This window comes from Argopecten irradians, chromosome 7 (assembly GCF_041381155.1).
Source record: "Argopecten irradians isolate NY chromosome 7, Ai_NY, whole genome shotgun sequence".
In the NCBI taxonomy this organism is placed as follows: Eukaryota; Metazoa; Mollusca; class Bivalvia; order Pectinida; family Pectinidae; genus Argopecten; species Argopecten irradians.
Window position 1 is genome coordinate 559,340 of NC_091140.1, and position 19,635 is coordinate 578,974.

At 34.9% G+C, this 19,635-nt stretch overlaps 1 protein-coding gene across 1 annotated transcript; it reads left to right on the plus strand.

Moving 5' to 3' along the window:
- Positions 1-16,075: 16,075 nt before the first annotated feature.
- Positions 16,076-19,367, plus strand: LOC138326775 (carbohydrate sulfotransferase 9-like; the record flags this gene model as incomplete). Its single annotated transcript, XM_069272781.1, has 1 exon — positions 16,076-19,367. A coding segment is annotated over one exon (1,125 nt), but the record flags the coding sequence as incomplete, so codon positions are not given.
- Between the last annotated feature and the right edge of the window lie 268 nt (positions 19,368-19,635).

Genomic DNA, 19,635 nt, shown 5'->3' on the forward strand with positions numbered 1-19,635 from the left:
AAAGTCATTACTCACCAAAACAAAGTCATAGAACATTGAAACACAAAGTCATTACTTACAAGCCAAAGTTATACAACATTGAAACACAAAGTCATTACTTACAAGCCAAAGTTATACAACATTGAAACACAAAGTCATCACTCACCCAGCCAAAGTCATAGAACATTGAAACACAAAGTAATCACTCACCCAGCAAAAGTTATATAACATTGAAACACAAAGCCATCACTCACCCAGCCAAAGTTATACAACCTTGAAACACAAAGCCATCACGTGCACTCACCCAGCTAAAGTTATATAACATTGAAACACAAAGTAACCACTCACCGACCCAAAGTCATAGAACATTGAAACACAAAGTAATCACTCACCGACCCAAAGTCATAGAACATTGAAACACAAAGCCATCACGTGCACTCACCCAGCCAAAGTTATACAACATTGAAACACAAAGTCATCACTAACCGACCCAGAGTCATAGAACATTGAAACACAAAGCCATCACGTGCACTCTCCAAAGCCAAAGTTATATAACATTGAAACACAAAGCCCATCACCACCCAGTCCAAAGTTATACAACATTGTAACAACAATTGCCATCAAACACAAAGTTTTATATAACATTGGAAACACAAAGCCATCACTCCAAAGCCAAAGATTATACAACATTGAAACACAAAGATATTACTTACAAGCCAAAGTTATACAGCATTGAAACACAAAGCCATCACTCACCCAGCCAAAGTTATACAACATTGAAACACAAAGTAATCACTCACCAAACCAAAGTTATACAACATTGAAACACAAAGTCATTACTCACCAAAACAAAGTCATAGAACATTGAAACACAAAGTCATTACTCACCAAAACAAAGTCATAGAACATTGAAACACAAAGTCATTACTCACCAAAACAAAGTCATAGAACATTGAAACACAAAGTCATTACTCACGAAAAAAAAGTCATAGAACATTGAAACACAAAGTCATTACTCACCGACCCAAAGTCATAGAACATTGAAACACAAAGCCATCACGTGCACTCACCCAGCCAAAGTTATACAACATTGAAACATAAAGTCATCACTAACCGACCCAGAGTCATAGAACATTGAAACACAAAGTAATCACTCACCAAACCAAAGTTATACAACATTGAAACACAAAGTCATTACTCACCAAAACAAAGTCATAGAACATTGAAACACAAAGATATTACTTATAAGCCAAAGTTATACAACATTGAAACACAAAGTCCCATCACTCACCAAGCAAAAAAAGTTATACAAACATTGATAACACAAAGTCCATTACTCACCGAACAAAGTCATAGAACATTTGAAAACACAAAGTCATTACTCATCAAAACAAAGTCACGAACATTGAAACACTAAAGTCATTACTAGACATAAAACAAAGTCATAGAAACATATGGAAAACACAAAGTAATTACTCACCGACCCAAGGTCATAGAACATTGAAACACAAAGTCATTACACCAAAAAGGCCAAAGTTATAGAACACATTGAAACACAAAGTCAGTTACTCAACAAAGCCAAAGTCATAGAACATTGAAACACAAAGTCATTCACTCAGCCAAAGTTATATAACATTGAAACACAAAGCCATCACTCACCCAGACCAAAGTTATACAACCATTGAAACACAAAGCCATCACGTGCACTCACCCAGCCAAAGTTATACAACATTGAAACACAAAGTAATCACTCACCAACCCAAAGTCATAGAACATTGAAACACAAAGTAATCACTCACCGACCCAAAGTCATAGAACATTGAAACACAAAGCCATCACGTGCACTCACCCAGCCAAAGTTATACAACATTGAAATACAAAGTAATCACTCACCAAAACAAAGTCATAGAACATTGAAACACAAAGTAATCACTCACCGACCCAAAGTCATAGAACATTGAAACACAAAGTAATCACTCACCGACCCAAAGTCATACAACATTGAAACACAAAGTAATCACTCACCGACCCAAAGTCATAGAACATTGAAACACAAAGTAATCACTCACCGACCCAAAGTCATAGAACATTGAAACACAAAGTCATTACTCACCAAAACAAAGTCATAGAACATTGAAACACAAAGTCATTACTCACCAAAACAAAGTCATAGAACATTGAAACACAAAGTCATTACTCACCAAAACAAAGTCATAGAACATTGAAACACAAAGTCATTACTCACCAAAACAAAGTCATAGAACATTGAAACACAAAGTCATTACTTACCAAGCCAAAGTTATACAACATTGAAACACAAACCATCATGCACTCACCCAGCCAAAGTCATTGAACATTGAAACACACAGTCATCACTTACCCAGCCAAAGTTATATAGCATTAAAAACACATAAGTCATCACTCACCCAGCAAAAGTTATATAACATTGAAACACAAAGCCATCACTCACCCAGCAGAAGTTATATAACATTGAAACACAAAGCCATCACTCACCCAGCAAAAGTTATATAACGTTGAAACACAAAGCTATCACTCACCCAGCAAAAATTATATAACATTGAAACACAAAGTAATCACTCACCGACCCAAAGTCATAGAACATTGAAACACAAAGCCATCACGTGCACTCACCCAGCCAAAGTTATACAACATTGAAACACAAAGTCATCACTCACCAACCCTGAGTCATAGAACATTGAAACACAAAGTAATCACTCACCGACCCAAAGTCATAGAACATTGAAACACAAAGCCATCACGTGCACTCACCCAGCCAAAGTTATACAACATTGAAACACAAAGTAATCACTCACCAAAACAAAGTCATAGAACATTGAAACACAAAGTAATCACTCACCGACCCAAAGTCATAGAACATTGAAACACAAAGTAATCACTCACCGACCCAAAGTCATAGAACATTGAAACACAAAGTAATCACTCACCCGACCCAAAGTCATAGAACATTGAAACACAAAGTCATTACTCACAAAAACAAAGTCATTAGAACATTGAAACACAAAGTCATTACACACCAAAACAAAGTCATAGAACATTGAAACACAAAGTCATCACTCACCAAAACAAAGTCATAGAACATTGAAACACAAAGTCCATTCACTCACCAAAGCCAAAGTTATAGAACATTGAAACACAAAGTCATCACACTCACCCAGCCAAAGTCATAGAACATACAACATTGTCCAACACAAAGTTATATCATTCACAAATTATCACTCACCCCAAAGTCATAGAACATTGAAAACACAAAGTCATCACTTCACCCCAGCCAAAGTTATATAACATTGAAACACAAAGTCAATCAAACAAAGAAACACACCATCACTCACCCAGCCAAAGTTATTTAACATTGAAACACATTCATCACTCACCCAAAGTTATAGAACATTGAAACACAAAGCCATCACTCACCCAGCCAAAGTTATACAACATTGAAACACAAAGTCATTATGAACATTGAAACACAAAAATTATAAGAACATTGAAACACAAAGTCATTACTCACCGAAACAAAGTCATAGAACATTGAAACACAAAGTCATTACTTACAAGCCAAAGTTATAGAACATTGAAACACAAAGCCATCACTCACCCAGCCAAAGTTATACAACATTGAAACACAAAGTAATCACTCACCAAACCAAAGTTATACAACATTGAAACACAAAGTCATTACTCACCAAAACAAAGTCATAGAACATTGAAACACACAGTCATTACTCACCAAAACAAAGTCATAGAACATTGAAACACAAAGTCATCACTCACCAAAACAAAGTCATAGAACATTGAAACACACAGTCATTACTCACCAAAACAAAGTCATAGAACATTGAAACACAAAGTCATCACTCACAAGCCAAAGTTATGCAACATTGAAACACAAAGTCATCACTCACCCAGCCAAAGTGTCAGATGAGACGCGTTTCGTGGCATTGACTGAATATTTAGCTATGTATGGAAAGTAACCCGATGAAGTAATTTGTCGTTCGATGTATATTTCATGGACCATGTGCAGGGTGTATTCATGTTAACAACTGATGCAAAACTGTAGAACATAATTACTTATGTGATACTGCTGTATAGACAAATCGATACTATTGTCATTCATGTTTTTTTTATATTTTTTTTGTAGATACGCGTGGTATAAACACAGCTATAAACATACATACATACATACATGTAATCGCTCTCAATATATCAATACAACTCTCTAAGCATTTTCCATGGGTTATTTAGTTGGGTCCCAACGTAGAAAAACATGGGACAATACACACGATTCCTGTCGAGTGCCCCGACCAGAAACTTATCGTGAAGTGTTAACTCTTTTAAGATCATGTATTGTGTACTCCATGGTGCTAACCTGATCAACATTCCATATTAACGAAAAAGAGTTATAATGGACTAAATGATAACTCGTTCAATCAAGATTTCGCTCAGTTCCTCAAATAGTTTGAGAATGTTATTAACATCGCATCAATTTCTATGGCTTATATTTGAGAACCTGTTGTAAAACTCCGTTGGAAATATCACAATGATACACTTTTAATATGCCATAAACAAATTCATTAATAGAGAGTGAGCATATCAAATACACAGCAGAACTAAACTGTACAGTTTATGTCGCCAGCAATGGTAGCATTATGCCCCCCTTGTGAGACGCGGGAGCTTAATTCCCAGGTGATTTTCGTGAATGCAGTCATACATACTTAATCATTTTAACCACACACAGTCGAATACTATAGAACATCACCTGAGTGATCTTCAGGGCAAGCTGACAAGCTGACTATAGATGTTTCCATACATGATGACAGCTCCAGGAGGGACAGCACAATACAGGCGATATATTAATTACGCGGGAAGCTTCTATTTTTGAAGCAAGGATAATAACTTAATTGATTGCGAGATAAATATATTTATCAAGATGTTGTATAGATGATATATATGAATTGGGTTTTGCTTTTATGGTAACTATGTTTGAATGAAGGAATTTCTTTCAGAATATATTCTGCTGGGCGCGTTAAAAGCGCCCCATATTGCAAACGGTGAGCGATGTTCAGCGAGGCAAAGCTGATGCATGTTTTTTTACAGTTACTGTCGTTTGCCGAAGTTGCAGGTACATCCGTGGAACACGCGTTGGGATGCATGTGTGCCAGTGCTTATCTAGGATAATATCGGTGTCAAAATGTAAACAAAGCTATACTTATGTTTCTTATAAAGTAGTCTCTATAAGTCAAATAAAATGTTTTCATACGCAAGTTTAAAGTTCAATGTTCCCATGCAGGTAAATAATGTATCTAGTATTGATATTTTGGCAATTGTGTTGGCAATCTGTGATGTTCGTCAAATGGTCAAACACCAATTGCAATCTAATCATATAATCATATATTTCACGTCAAAATTGGTCAATTCAGCTAATATTATTTTTTTTATAGTTCGGGGATAGAGGAAAACCTTTTTAGGATTTCCATTCAGGATGGAAATCCCTATTGTTTTTGTTCTGTTTTTTTCTTTTTCTTATTCTTCTTCTTATTTCCACAAAACCTTATTAACACTTTTTCTCACGAACGGAACAAGGTACGATGCTTAGCTTTGGACACATTATGTACGTACACAAACTCTTGAAACGTACGTTCGATTTTGTATGATAACGTTCACGGTCAAGGTCACAAACGTCAAAAAACTACGTTTTCGGAACAAAGTTCAAACGTTCATAACTTCGTAACCATACGCTCTTCGTCGTCCCTGTTGAATTATTCAGGTAGATCCTCTCATAGCGGGGGTTGTTTTTCTCATGACATGTAATCAGATATTTTGTCAAGGTCAAGAGTTCGCAACGGGGTCAAACAAAGGTAAAAAACGAAATTTGCCACAGAAATATTTTGAAGGTTGGATATGAAAGGGCATGCTGTCAGAAATATGAAATGACAAGTTTCAAGGTCATCTTATCCAAAATGGCGGAGACATAGCCCTTTGAAAAATGGCGATTTTGGCATTTACCCGCCAAAACTGTACAAGGTTTCAGTGCCTTTAATACTTAACATACATGCTTGGGTTTTTGCATAGACATACCATGAAAAGATGCTTACAAAATATATGCTTTTGATTGACCTTGGCCTTCGTTTAAGGTCACAGGGTTCAAAATGTTTAAATGTTTAAACGACTTTTTCTTAATAACAAAGAGGCCTAGAGACCTGATATTGGGTCTGTGGCTTGCTAAGATAAAGGGCTACCAAATTTGTGCAAATGAATGACCTTGACCTTTACTCAAGGTCACATGGTTTATAGGCTGAACTATATTTAAACTACTTCTTAATAACCAAGAGTCCTAGAGACCTTATATTTGGTTTGTGGCATGCTTGGATGCAAGACTATCACGGTTTTTTTCCAAATGAATGACCCTGACCTTCATTCAAGGTCACAGTGGTCAAACAAGCTAAATCTTTCAACGACTTTGACATTTACATTGACATTGACCTTCATTCGAGGTCAAATAGGCTAAAAAATAATTTTTTCGTGTGTTTGTGTGTCTGACCTAATAGTATCATAGCTGAAAGTATAATTATAGTGAGTATAATACAATATATCTTGTGTGAAATATGACAAGAATTAATAATGGGCATTTTATTTGACTCTCTATTTGCTAAGTATAAGATGGGTTTTTTTGTTTGTTATTGTATGATTTCATGGTGGGTAATGCGATCATACGATAACAAGGTTATTTATCAAAAGTTTTTGTCACTCACATTTCACACATCACTACATGTATGACACACCGCATTCGAATACTGCACCTTGTATTGCTGTGGGAAGGCAGCAACATCTTAAAGTTCCATTTAAAACAAAATACTTTCCTCTAGCTGTTTGCTTTCTTCTTTATTCCGCATCCAAGTTCTTTCTAATCTTAAACATCCATGGTACAAATTGTGTATGCATTATTTTATTTTGTGTGTGGGGATGTTGTGTATGTAGTTGTATGCATGTGACGAGATTACATTATTTGGCCAAAGGGGAGATCATTTTTACTCTTATTGTACGAGTTATTCCCTTGTTCTTCATATAAGAAAAAAGAGAATGAACGTGGACTTGGAACCAAATAGATGTGTGTTGTTTTTTTTTGTAATGTGAAGATTAAAGAAATGTAGACTGAGTTCCCCTACCCAACCTCACGTCTATGACACTGCTGTAGTTTGGTAAAAGATTCGGAATACATTTGATTAAAAAACAAAAGGTATATGTGAGGCGGAACCAAAGAGTCAAATTAAAATCCAGATTTAAAAAATCAGGATCCAGATGGAGCCAGAAACGTACAGTATATATATTTACTGAAACATTTACATCGCTATGAAATTTTATGCCCTGAAAAGGAGATTTCCACAAATCTATTTTTGATTTTACTCTGTGCGGTCCTTTTATTGTCCACAAGTACATGTGTATAGAAGTACATCCCAGTATAACAAAATCAGTACTTTGTGTTAGTTTGAAATATAGGATATGACAATATCAATACACATTTCTAAAACTTTTCAATCCAAATCCCATTAAAATAGGGAACTTTCTTCTCACCAGACTCCCGCTGATTGGCTGCACAATTACAATCTAATGGCATTATATTTATTGATTTTTCCCGCAAAACAGTTGTTTTCCTTTCAGAATAATACAAAACATACAATCATAATTATGTTAAATTCTTAATAAGGTATATATAATGATTTTGTCAAATTATCGAGGCGATCTGTGATGTACAGGTTACAATTAAAAAATTATATTGCTGTTTAAACACAACACAACAAGAATATTTAAAGAAAAATTATTTATTAAACCCAGTAAAGTAACTTGTTCAGGCATAAGTACTAATTAAAATTAAAGGTTTGGCATTCTTGGGGTTGCTCTGTTACAACTAACCGTTATATACATAAACAAAAATACTAAAACAAGTACACATATAAAAATATGATGGATGAACTTAGGCGATCCTAAGTTAAGTCTAGAAGCTGGGGCGATCCCCACGCTTGGGCGGACCTACACTAAGAGCTGGGGCGATCCCCAAGCTTAGGCGATCCTAAGCTGTAGCTAAGGAGAGATGGGAGGTAATCCTCAGAGACTTAAGCGATCTTAAGTCGAGTCGTAGCTAGTATCTGGGTAAGTACAATGATTTACAGAGCGACCTCTAACAGGCACTTACAAAGACAGATTTACAAGCTAGACAACTCTCCAATTACAAACATAAAATTAAAACATACTAAACTATGTACATGACTAGAGGGACGATTCCCATAGTTATCTCACTAACTAAGCTAACAAGTAAGTAAAAATAAAACACAATTGAACACAAAGCATAAATGAATTGGGGGTAAAAAATTCCCCGAATTAAGAGCCTACCTATCCAGAACAACCCAAATACGGGAAAATGAAAGCGAGAGAAATTAATTAATTAATTAAGGTGAAAATGTACAAAGTTTGCTGCGAGCCGGCTGCCCCAACCTGAAACAGGGAGGTAGGTTTATCCATTGCTCAGACCAGCTAGCCAAGTGTTGTCTCACTTTCAGGCTTTACTTAAAATAAGGCTGCCAGTGAACAAGTTAAACTTTTGAGATCAACTATCACATAATATATCAAGTAATATTAAAAAGAAACAATACAACAAATATGAGCAAAACAAAATAAAATGATAACTACAACATAACAATTAAAGAATTTTAAGAAGCTAACTGGATGACATGAATTATCAAAAATGGACTTAAAAACAAATATACTCACATAAACACAATGAAAAGGAAAAAACAAAAATGAATACCTGAACAAGTTAAGGGGGAGAAGGGGCGGATGGTGGGATGAACAAAATTTCAGCTGCTGGTGAAGCTCCCTCCAAAACTGACTGATGCAGCTAACCCTTATCTCTACTCAATGACCATTGGTCAAGATGGTCACGTGACTAGGGTGCTATTAATAAAACAGTCATGCGCAGCAGTGAAGGTTGTGTTGTGTGTAAACAATTATTTAGGAAACCCAAATAAACATTTTAAACACAACACAACAAGAATATTTAAAGAAAAATTATTTATTAAACCCAGTAAAGTAACTTGTTCAGGCATAAGTACTAATTAAAATTAAAGGTTTGGCATTCTTGGGGTTGCTCTGTTACAACTAACCGTTATATACATAAACAAAAATACTAAAACAAGTACACATATAAAAATATGATGGATGAACTTAGGCGATCCTAAGTTAAGTCTAGAAGCTGGGGCGATCCCCACGCTTGGGCGGACCTACACTAAGAGCTGGGGCGATCCCCAAGCTTAGGCGATCCTAAGCTGTAGCTAAGGAGAGATGGGAGGTAATCCTCAGAGACTTAAGCGATCTTAAGTCGAGTCGTAGCTAGTATCTGGGTAAGTACAATGATTTACAGAGCGACCTCTAACAGGCACTTACAAAGACAGATTTACAAGCTAGACAACTCTCCAATTACAAACATAAAATTAAAACATACTAAACTATGTACATGACTAGAGGGACGATTCCCATAGTTATCTCACTAACTAAGCTAACAAGTAAGTAAAAATAAAACACAATTGAACACAAAGCATAAATGAATCACAGCTAGTTATTACGACCTACCGTATGCCTTTTATCAGATAAATCACACAGATCTTAGGTAATCACAGCTAGTTAATACGATATACCGTATGCCTTTTATCAGGTAAATCACACAAACCTTAGGTAATCACAGCTAGTTATAACGATCTACCGTATGCCTTTTATCAGATAAATCACACAAACCTTAGGTAATCACAGCTAGTTAATACGATATACCGTATGCCTTTTATCAGAAAATCACACAAACCTTAGGTAATCACAGCTAGTTATACTACGATCTACCGTATGCCTTTTATCAGGAAAATCACACAAACCTTAGGTAATCACAGCTAGTTAATACGATCTACCGTATGCCTTTTATCAGGAAAATCACACAAACCTTAGGTAATCACAGCTAGTTATAACGATCTACCGTATGCCTTTTATCAGATAAATCACACAAATCTTAGGTAATCACAGCTAGTAATACGATATACCGTATGCCTTTTATCAGATAAATCACACAAACCTTAGGTAATCACAGCTTATAATCACACAAACTTAGGTAATCACAGCTAGTTATAAATACCGTATGCCTTTTATCAGATAAATCACACAAATTTAGGTAATCACAGCTAGTTATAACGATCTACCGTATGCCTTTTATCAGGAAAATCACACAAACCTTAGGTAATCACAGCTAGTTATAACGATCTACCGTATGCCTTTTATCAGATAAATCACACAAACCTTAGGTAATCACAGCTAGTTAATACGACGTATACCGTATGCCTTTTATCAGATAAATCACACAAACCTTAGGTAATCACAGCTAGTTAATACGATATACCGTATGCCTTTTATCAGATAAATCACACAAACCTTAGGTAATCACAGCTAGTTATAACGATCTACCGTATGCCTTTTATCAGATAAATCACACAAACCTTAGGTAATCACAGCTAGTTAATAACGATCTACCGTATGCCTTTTATCAGATAAATCACACAAACCTTAGGTAATACACAGCTAGTTATAACGATATACCGTATGCCTTTTATCAGATAAATCACACAAACCTTAGGTAATCACAGCTAGTTATAACGATCTACCGTATGCCTTTTATCAGATAAATCACACAAACCTTAGGTAATCACAGCTAGTTATAACGATCTACCGTATGCCTTTTATCAGATAAATCACACAAACCTTAGGTAATCACAGCTAGTTAATACGATCTACCGTATGCCTTTTATCAGGAAAATCACACAAACCTTAGGTAATCACAGCTTAGTTATAACGATATACCGTATGCCTTTTATCAGATAAATCACACAAACCTTAGGTAATCACAGCTAGTTATAACGATCTACCGTATGCCTTTTATCAGGTAAATCACACAAACCTTAGATAAATGAATCACAGCTAGTTATTACGACCTACCGTATGCCTTTTATCAGATAAATCACACAAACCTTAGGTAATCACAGCTAGTTAATACGATCTACCGTATGCCTTTTATCAGGTAAATCACACAAACCTTAGGTAATCACAGCTAGTTAATACGATCTACCGTATGCCTTTTATCAGATAAATCACACAAACCTTAGGTAATCACAGCTAGTTAATACGATATACCGTATGCCTTTTATCAGATAAATCACACAAACCTTAGGTAATCACAGCTAGTTATAACGATCCAACCGTATGCCTTTTATCAGATAAATCACACAAACCTTAGGTAATCACAGCTAGTTATTACGACTACCGTATGCCTTTTATCAGATAAATCAAACAAACATTAGGTAATAACAGCTAGTTAATAACGATCCACCGTATGCCTTTTATCAGATAAATCACACAAAATTAGGTAATCACAGCTAGTTATTACGACCTACCGTATGCCTTTTATCAGATAAATCACACAAACATTAGGTAATAACAGCTAGTTATTACTACGTACCGTAAGCCTTTTATCAGATAAACTTGAAAAAAAACTTGGGTAATCACAGCTAGCTATTACGATCTACCGTATGCCTTCTGTCAGATAAACTACACAAACCTTGGATAATCACAGCTACATTTGTAGTTATAGCGACCTGCCGTATGCCTTTTATCAGATAAATCACACAAACCTTAGGTAATCACCGCTAGTTATTACGACCTACCGTATGCCTTTTATCAGATAAATCACACAAACCTTAGGTAATCACAGCTAGTTATAACGATCCACCGTATGCCTTTTATCAGATAAATCACACAAACCTTAGGTAATCACGGCTAGTTATTACGACCTACCGTATGCCTTTTATCAGATAAATCACACAAACCTTAGGTAATCACAGCTAGTTATTACTACGTACCGTAAGCCTTTTATCAGATAAACTTCAAAAAACTTGGGTAATCACAGCTAGCTATTACGATCTACCGTATTTCTTCTATCAGATAAACTACACAAACTTGGGATCATCACAGCTACATTTGTAGTTATAGCGACCTGCCCTATGCCTTTTATCAGATAAATTACACAAACCTTAGGTAATCACAGCTAGCTATTACGACCTACCGTATGCCTTTTATCAGATAAACTACACAAACCTTGGGTAATCACAGCTACATTTGTAGTACTGTTATAACGACCTACCGTATGCCTTTTATAAGATAAATTTTAAATAACTTGATAATCACAGCTAGTTATCATGATCTACCGTATGCCTTTTATCAGATAAACTTCAAAAACCTTGGGTAATCACAGTTAGTTATAGCGACCTACCGTATGCCTTTTATCAGATAAACTACGAAAACCTTAGGTATTCACCGCTAGTTATTACGACCTACCGTATGCCTTTTATAAGATAAACTACACAAACCTTAGGTAATCACAACTAGTTATTACGACCTACCGTTTTGCCTTTTATCAGATAAACTACACAAACCTTTGATAATCACAGCTACATTTGTAGTTATAGCGACCTATCGTATGCCTTTTATCAGATAAACTACACAAACCTTAGGTAATCACAGCTAGTTATTACGACCTACCGTTTGCCTTTTATCAGATAATTCACACAAACCTTGGGTAATCACATCTACATGTAGTTATAGCGACCCACCATATGACTCTTGTCAGATAAATCACACAAACCTTGGGTAATCACAGCTAGTTATAGCGACCTACCGAAGCGTTCATCTAGACAATATACATTGTTCCTTAATGTCTTTATTGTTTGTGGATATACTCTATTGTTTCATTTTCAAGGCGGTCTGTCCCGTTATCGAGACATAATAATCCAGGACCATACTGAATAACAAAACCTTAGTTATTGGAGCTGTTAGACATGGAATAGTCTTCCTGAAGATGTCATATCAGCTAAACATATAAACAAGAATAGGTTAGATATGGAATAGTCTTCCTGAAGATGTCATATCAGCTAAACATATAAACAAGAATAGGTTAGATATGGAATAGTCTTCCTGAAGATGTCATATCAGCTAAACATATAAACAAGAATAGATTTATATATGGAATAGTCTTCCTGAAGATGTCATATCAGCTAAACATATAAACATAAGAATAGGTTATATATGGAATAGTCTTCCTGAAGATGTCATATCAGCTAAACATATAAACAAGAATAGGTTAGATATGGAATAGTCTTCCTGAAGATGTCATATCAGCTAAACATATAAACAAGAATAGGTTAGATATGGAATAGTCTTCCTGAAGATGTCATATCAGCTAAACATATAAACAAGAATAGGTTAGATATGGAATAGTCTTCCTGAAGATGTCATATCAGCTAAACATATAAACAAGAATAGGTTAGACATGGAATAGTCTTCCTGAAGATGTCATATCAGCTAAACATATAAACAAGAATAGGTTAGATATGGAATAGTCTTCCTGAAGATGTCATATCAGCTAAACATATAAACAAGAATAGGTTAGACATGGAATAGTCTTCCTGAAGATGTCATATCAGCTAAACATATAAACAAGAATAGGTTAGACATGGAATAGTCTTCCTGAAGATGTCATATCAGCTAAACATATAAACAAGAATAGGTTAGACATGGAATAGTCTTCCTGAAGATGTCATATCAGCTAAACATATAAACAAGAATAGGTTATATATGGAATAGTCTTCCTGAAGATGTCATATCAGCTAAACATATAAACAAGAATAGGTTAGACATGGAATAGTCTTCCTGAAGATGTCATATCAGCTAAACATATAAACAAGAATAGGTTATATATGGAATAGTCTTCCTGAAGATGTCATATCAGCTAAACATATAAACAAGAATAGGTTAGATATGGAATAGTCTTCCTGAAGATGTCATATCAGCTAAACATATAAACAAGAATAGGTTAGATATGGAATAGTCTTCCTGAAGATGTCAGCTAAACATATAAACAAGAATAGGTTAGACATGGAATAGTCTTCCTGAAGATGTCAGCTAAACATATAAACAAGAATAGGTTAGACATGGAATAGTCTTCCTGAAGATGTCATATCAGCTAAACATATAAACAAGAATAGGTTAGATATGGAATAGTCTTCCTGAAGATGTCAGCTAAACATATAAACAAGAATAGGTTAGACATGGAATAGTCTTCCTGAAGATGTCATATCAGCTAAACATATAAACAAGAATAGGTTAGACATGGAATAGTCTTCCTGAAGATGTCATATCAGCTAAACATATAAACAAGAATAGGTTAGACATGGAATAGTCTTCCTGAAGATGTCAGCTAAACATATAAACAAGAATAGGTTAGATATGGAATAGTCTTCCTGAAGATGTCAGCTAAACATATAAACAAGAATAGGTTAGACATGGAATAGTCTTCCTGAAGATGTCATATCAGCTAAACATATAAACAAGAATAGGTTAGACATATGGAATAGTCTTCCTGAAGATGTCATATCAGCTAAACATATAAACAAGAATAGGTTAGACATGGAATAGTCTTCCTGAAGATGTCAGCTAAACATATAAACAAGAATAGGTTAGACATGGAATAGTCTTCCTGAAGATGTCATATCAGCTAAACATATAAACAAGAATAGGTTAGACATGGAATAGTCTTCCTGAAGATGTCATATCAGCTAAACATATAAACAAGAATAGGTTAGATATGGAATAGTCTTCCTGAAGATGTCATATCAGCTAAACATATAAACAAGAATAGGTTAGACATGGAATAGTCTTCCTGAAGATGTCATATCAGCTAAACATATATAAACAAGAATAGGTTAGATATGGAATAGTCTTCCTGAAGATGTCAGCTAAACATATAAACAAGAATAGGTTAGACATGGAATAGTCTTCCTGAAGATGTCATATCAGCTAAACATATAAACAAGAATAGGTTAGATATGGAATAGTCTTCCTGAAGATGTCAGCTAAACATATAAACAAGAATAGGTTAGACATGGAATAGTCTTCCTGAAGATGTCAGCTAAACATATAAACAAGAATAGGTTAGATATGGAATAGTCTTCCTGAAGATGTCAGCTAAACATATAAACAAGAATAGGTCAGATAGGGCACTCTCAACATACTCATTACTCGTGTTGTTTAGAAACAATATACATATTGTGCAGTTTAATGGTTTTGTATTTGTGATTACGTTTCATAAAAAACGAGTTTCTATTACAAATATTCGAAACTACATTCAGATCTCTGTGGTATATCTCTTTAACATAAGAAAATGATTCAAATTATTAATCTTTATAATCCCATATACTGCAGATAATCTATGATGACTTCCAAATTCATTTTGGGATTCTTTGAAAGCATTATACCGTTGTGTCAGTCTATCAGAAACGCCGTTTATAGCTTCTTTGTGGGCCGATAAAGTAAATTTTAAGAAAATGAAAAGGCTTGTTTCAAGCAAAATTGAATTTTATAAGAAATAAGAACATTGTACGAAAATTATCGAAAATCGAAAAGTTTGTAAAATATTTGATTTGTCGGCCGCCATATAATTATTTGGCAACCGACATATACATTTGTGTCTAAGTGAAAGCCGCCTAATAAAAAAAAATCCGTTACCATGAAAAAAAACCATTTTCCTATATGAGCCTAATACGCTTCCGCTGAAAAAGTAAAATATATTATTTATTTTTATAGAAAATCCTATTGATTCTAGATTGGAAAATATCGATAAAAGTTATCATAACTTTGAAATTAAAGACATCAAATTAACTGATTAAGCTGGAGTGTTTTCCCTGAGAAACTAAATCTTCAAAACTGCATAACTATGAAAATTTCTAAAGTTAATCATTGTTGATACGCTTTATATATGTGAAAAAGAAAACAAGCATACAGTATAGCGAAACAGGAAAACATATATATGTACATTATGAATTTGTCAAAATGATTCAGCTATAATGTTTATGTCCTGGATAACGAATGATTATTTACAGATGACTTCGTATGCGCTCAGGCTTTTCTGATGTAATTCTATATTGTTTCAGGTAGAGAGCTTATATCTAAAGATAACAAAGATAATGTCGACTCGGCTAATACTGTATGGAAGGATCGTATACAGCATTTACACAAAGGGTGCCGCCAACGGCATATAACGAACAATTACAAAATCCAGTATCGACAAAGTACGGCAATATTTTTCCAATCAAAGAAGTTAAATGTAAGTGTTTGTAAGGTTGCAAAGGCAGGAAGTACATTCTGGGCAATTGTGTTTTTAATTGTACAAAGAGGTATGGCTGCATCGGAAGCATTTAGCATTCCAAGACATAGGATACATGCAATGACCGGTGGACTTACCAAGAATCTGCGAGGGAGCCATGAACAACTGGGAACACAAGGCGTCGTTGTTTCCCGTGATCCATACTCTAGGTTATACTCAGCCTTTATAGACAAGTTTTTCCTGCTACGGTTTGTACAAAATGCAAAATCACTTGCCAGATCGTTGGGGAAGGGATTGTATATGACCAAGGCTGGCAAATGTGGATTTAACGTTTCTTTTCAAGATTTTCTAGACAGTGAAACAGCAAAGGCTCTGTCAGGGAAAAGCATCAACAGACACTGGTGCCCTGTTTACAGTATGTGTAGAGTATGTGACGTCCAGTACCAATACGTAATACAACAGGAGACTTTGACACGAGATACAGAATACATCATAAATCAACTGAACATCAGTAACGATGTAAAGACAACCCTGACGGCAATGTTTCACGGAGCTGGTAAAAACAACACCACAGAAGGTGTTATCAAGACGATGTGGAGTGCCGTGGACAATCCTGCAATGCAAGCATGTTGTAATAACAAACTGGCTTACTTTATGAAATTGTGGGAGGGTTTTAAGATACAAGGTTATATAAGAGCAGATATACCCTTCCCAATATCAGATTTTAGAAATAAAAATAATGTAAACGTAGAAGAAATCACGAAGGCTGTTCTTACAGCTATGAATACAAATCCTTTATCAAGCAACGAAAGAAAGACACAGCGTAGAAATGCTTTAGTAACGGCATATAGAGGATTGCCCAAACGTATTGTTACCAAAATTCAAGAAATGTACAAAATGGATTTTTATTTATTTGGTTATGATACTAATCCCCCATCTTGATATCTACTTTGAACTAAAACTTTGTGATGAAGTTATCAAGAATGGTTGTAGATAAGTATATACATAAATCTCGAATAGTACCCAGAAACGTGTCAACGTTATTTTATTTTTAATTTATACAAAGATTACCAATGGATAAACCAGTCACACCTTTCTGCGGACTTACTGAGCATTTGTGTGTTTTATTGATTTATCGGGAATTGTATTTGAGGATAACAATGACTCTCTCTTTTCTAACCTGACATTTAATCGTTAGAAATACTTACCCACGCTATAATGACTGCATCCTTGATACTCCAGGGGTTCCAATCACTTACGATCTCTACATCCCTGGACAATCTCATAGTGAAATTGAAGGCAGCTTAGCGGAAAACATTTGACCGATCAAAGGCTAGCAAAGATTTCTTTTGAAGACTACAGAGAGAGCGACGCCTAACATCAAAGCCAAACAGTCAACCACAGTGTACCGTTATACGGCTCTTTTAATGTACATCAAATGACTAAATTACCTGTTCTATGTTGTTGCCTCCAGTTTTACTATGAGATAATTCAGGGGTGTAGAGATCATAAGTGATCGGAACCCCTGGAATATCGAGGATGTGATGTCTGACTCTCATTATAATGATAACACAATATCATTTCATTTCATGAACATGTATATTTAAGCATTTGTGCACTTGACTTGATCTTTAAAATAACATGTAAGAATCAGTTTTAGAATTGACACAGATCGTAACATGTTTATGAAAAAAACAAAAAAATACACAATCATGTGCTTATTCTTTAGTATACAGTTGTTTCATGCCTTTTCAGTCATCAGTCAAAATTCTTTCCCGAAGTGTTGGGAACAACCCGATGAACTGTTTCCGAGGCCGAAGGCTAGCTACATTATTGCTAATAACGCATATGTTGTCGGCCTGGGTTGGTATATTTACCCACGATGAATGAATTACCGAACCTTCCCCGCTAAATTTCATTTAGCAAATCGTTGATGAAAACGAGGTACATTTTTTTGCAGATTAAGAACCACCCTATAAAATTCACCTTTCTACTTTCCGACATGAAACCATTAAAGAAAACATTACTGGTGAAATGGATGACATCTGTTTTAGAATAATCCATTCCTTTCTATTGATACCCATTTGATAAAGTTAATATAATAAACCTTCTTGCCATACAGAATCGGAAGTCTTATTGCTATCTAAAAAAAGCAACGAGTTCATCTGGTCCAATATTCAGGTCATAATTAATACTTTTCTGCAAATTAAAAGAGGTGCATAAACCACACAGTTTTTAACGATATGCTGATTGATGTCTGTGATTCTAAAATTTGACTCAAACCGGAAGGCAGGTGTGTCTTGAAAATCTTAAAAGATATGGAAATTAATGTTATACCTCTTTAACAGTCAATAACTAAATAAACATGTTCAATATATTGACTGGCTATGGTTTATAATGATAACCCGATATCAATGGGCTATATTAAATGAAATCTGTGCGCTATATTGACTGGCTATGGTTTATAATGATATCCCGATATCAATGAGCTATATTAAATGAAATCTGTGCGCTATATTGACTGGCTATGATTTATAATGATAACCCGATATCAATGAGCTATATTAAATGAAATTTGTGCGCTATATTGACTGGCTATGATTTATAATGATAACCCTATGATTTATAATGATAACCCGATATCAATGGGCTATATCAAATAAACATGTTCGCTATATCGACTGGCTGTGGTTTATATCGATAACCCGATATCAATGGGCTATATTAAATAAACCTGTGCGCTATATTGACTGGCTATGGTTTATAATGATAACCCGATATCAATGGGCTATATCAAAGAAACCTGTGTGCTATAATGACTGGTTATTGTTTATAATGATAACCCGATATCAATAGGCTATATCAACTAAACCTGTGCGCTATATTGACTGGCTATTGTTTATAATGATAGCCCGATATCAATGGGCTATATTTAATAAACCTGTGCGCTATATTGACTGGCTATGGTTTATAATGATATCCCGATATCAATGGGCTATATTAAATGAAACTTGTGCGCTATATTGACTGGCTTATGTTTTTAATGATAACCCGATATCAATGAGCTATATTTAATAAACCTGTGCGCTATATAGACTGACTATGGTTTATAATGATAGCCCGCTTTCAATGAGCTATATTAAATAAACATGTGCGCTATATTGACTGGCTATGGTTTATAATGATAACCCGATATCAATGAGCTATCTTAAATAAACATGTGCGTTGTATCGACTGGCTGTGGCTTATAATGATAACCCGATATCAATGAACCTAATTCAATACTGTTTTACTTTTTGTGCTTGCACAACCAGTACTTCATTTAATATAGGACATAAATAGTTCTACGGTTTGTTTTTAAGATTCAATTCAATTTT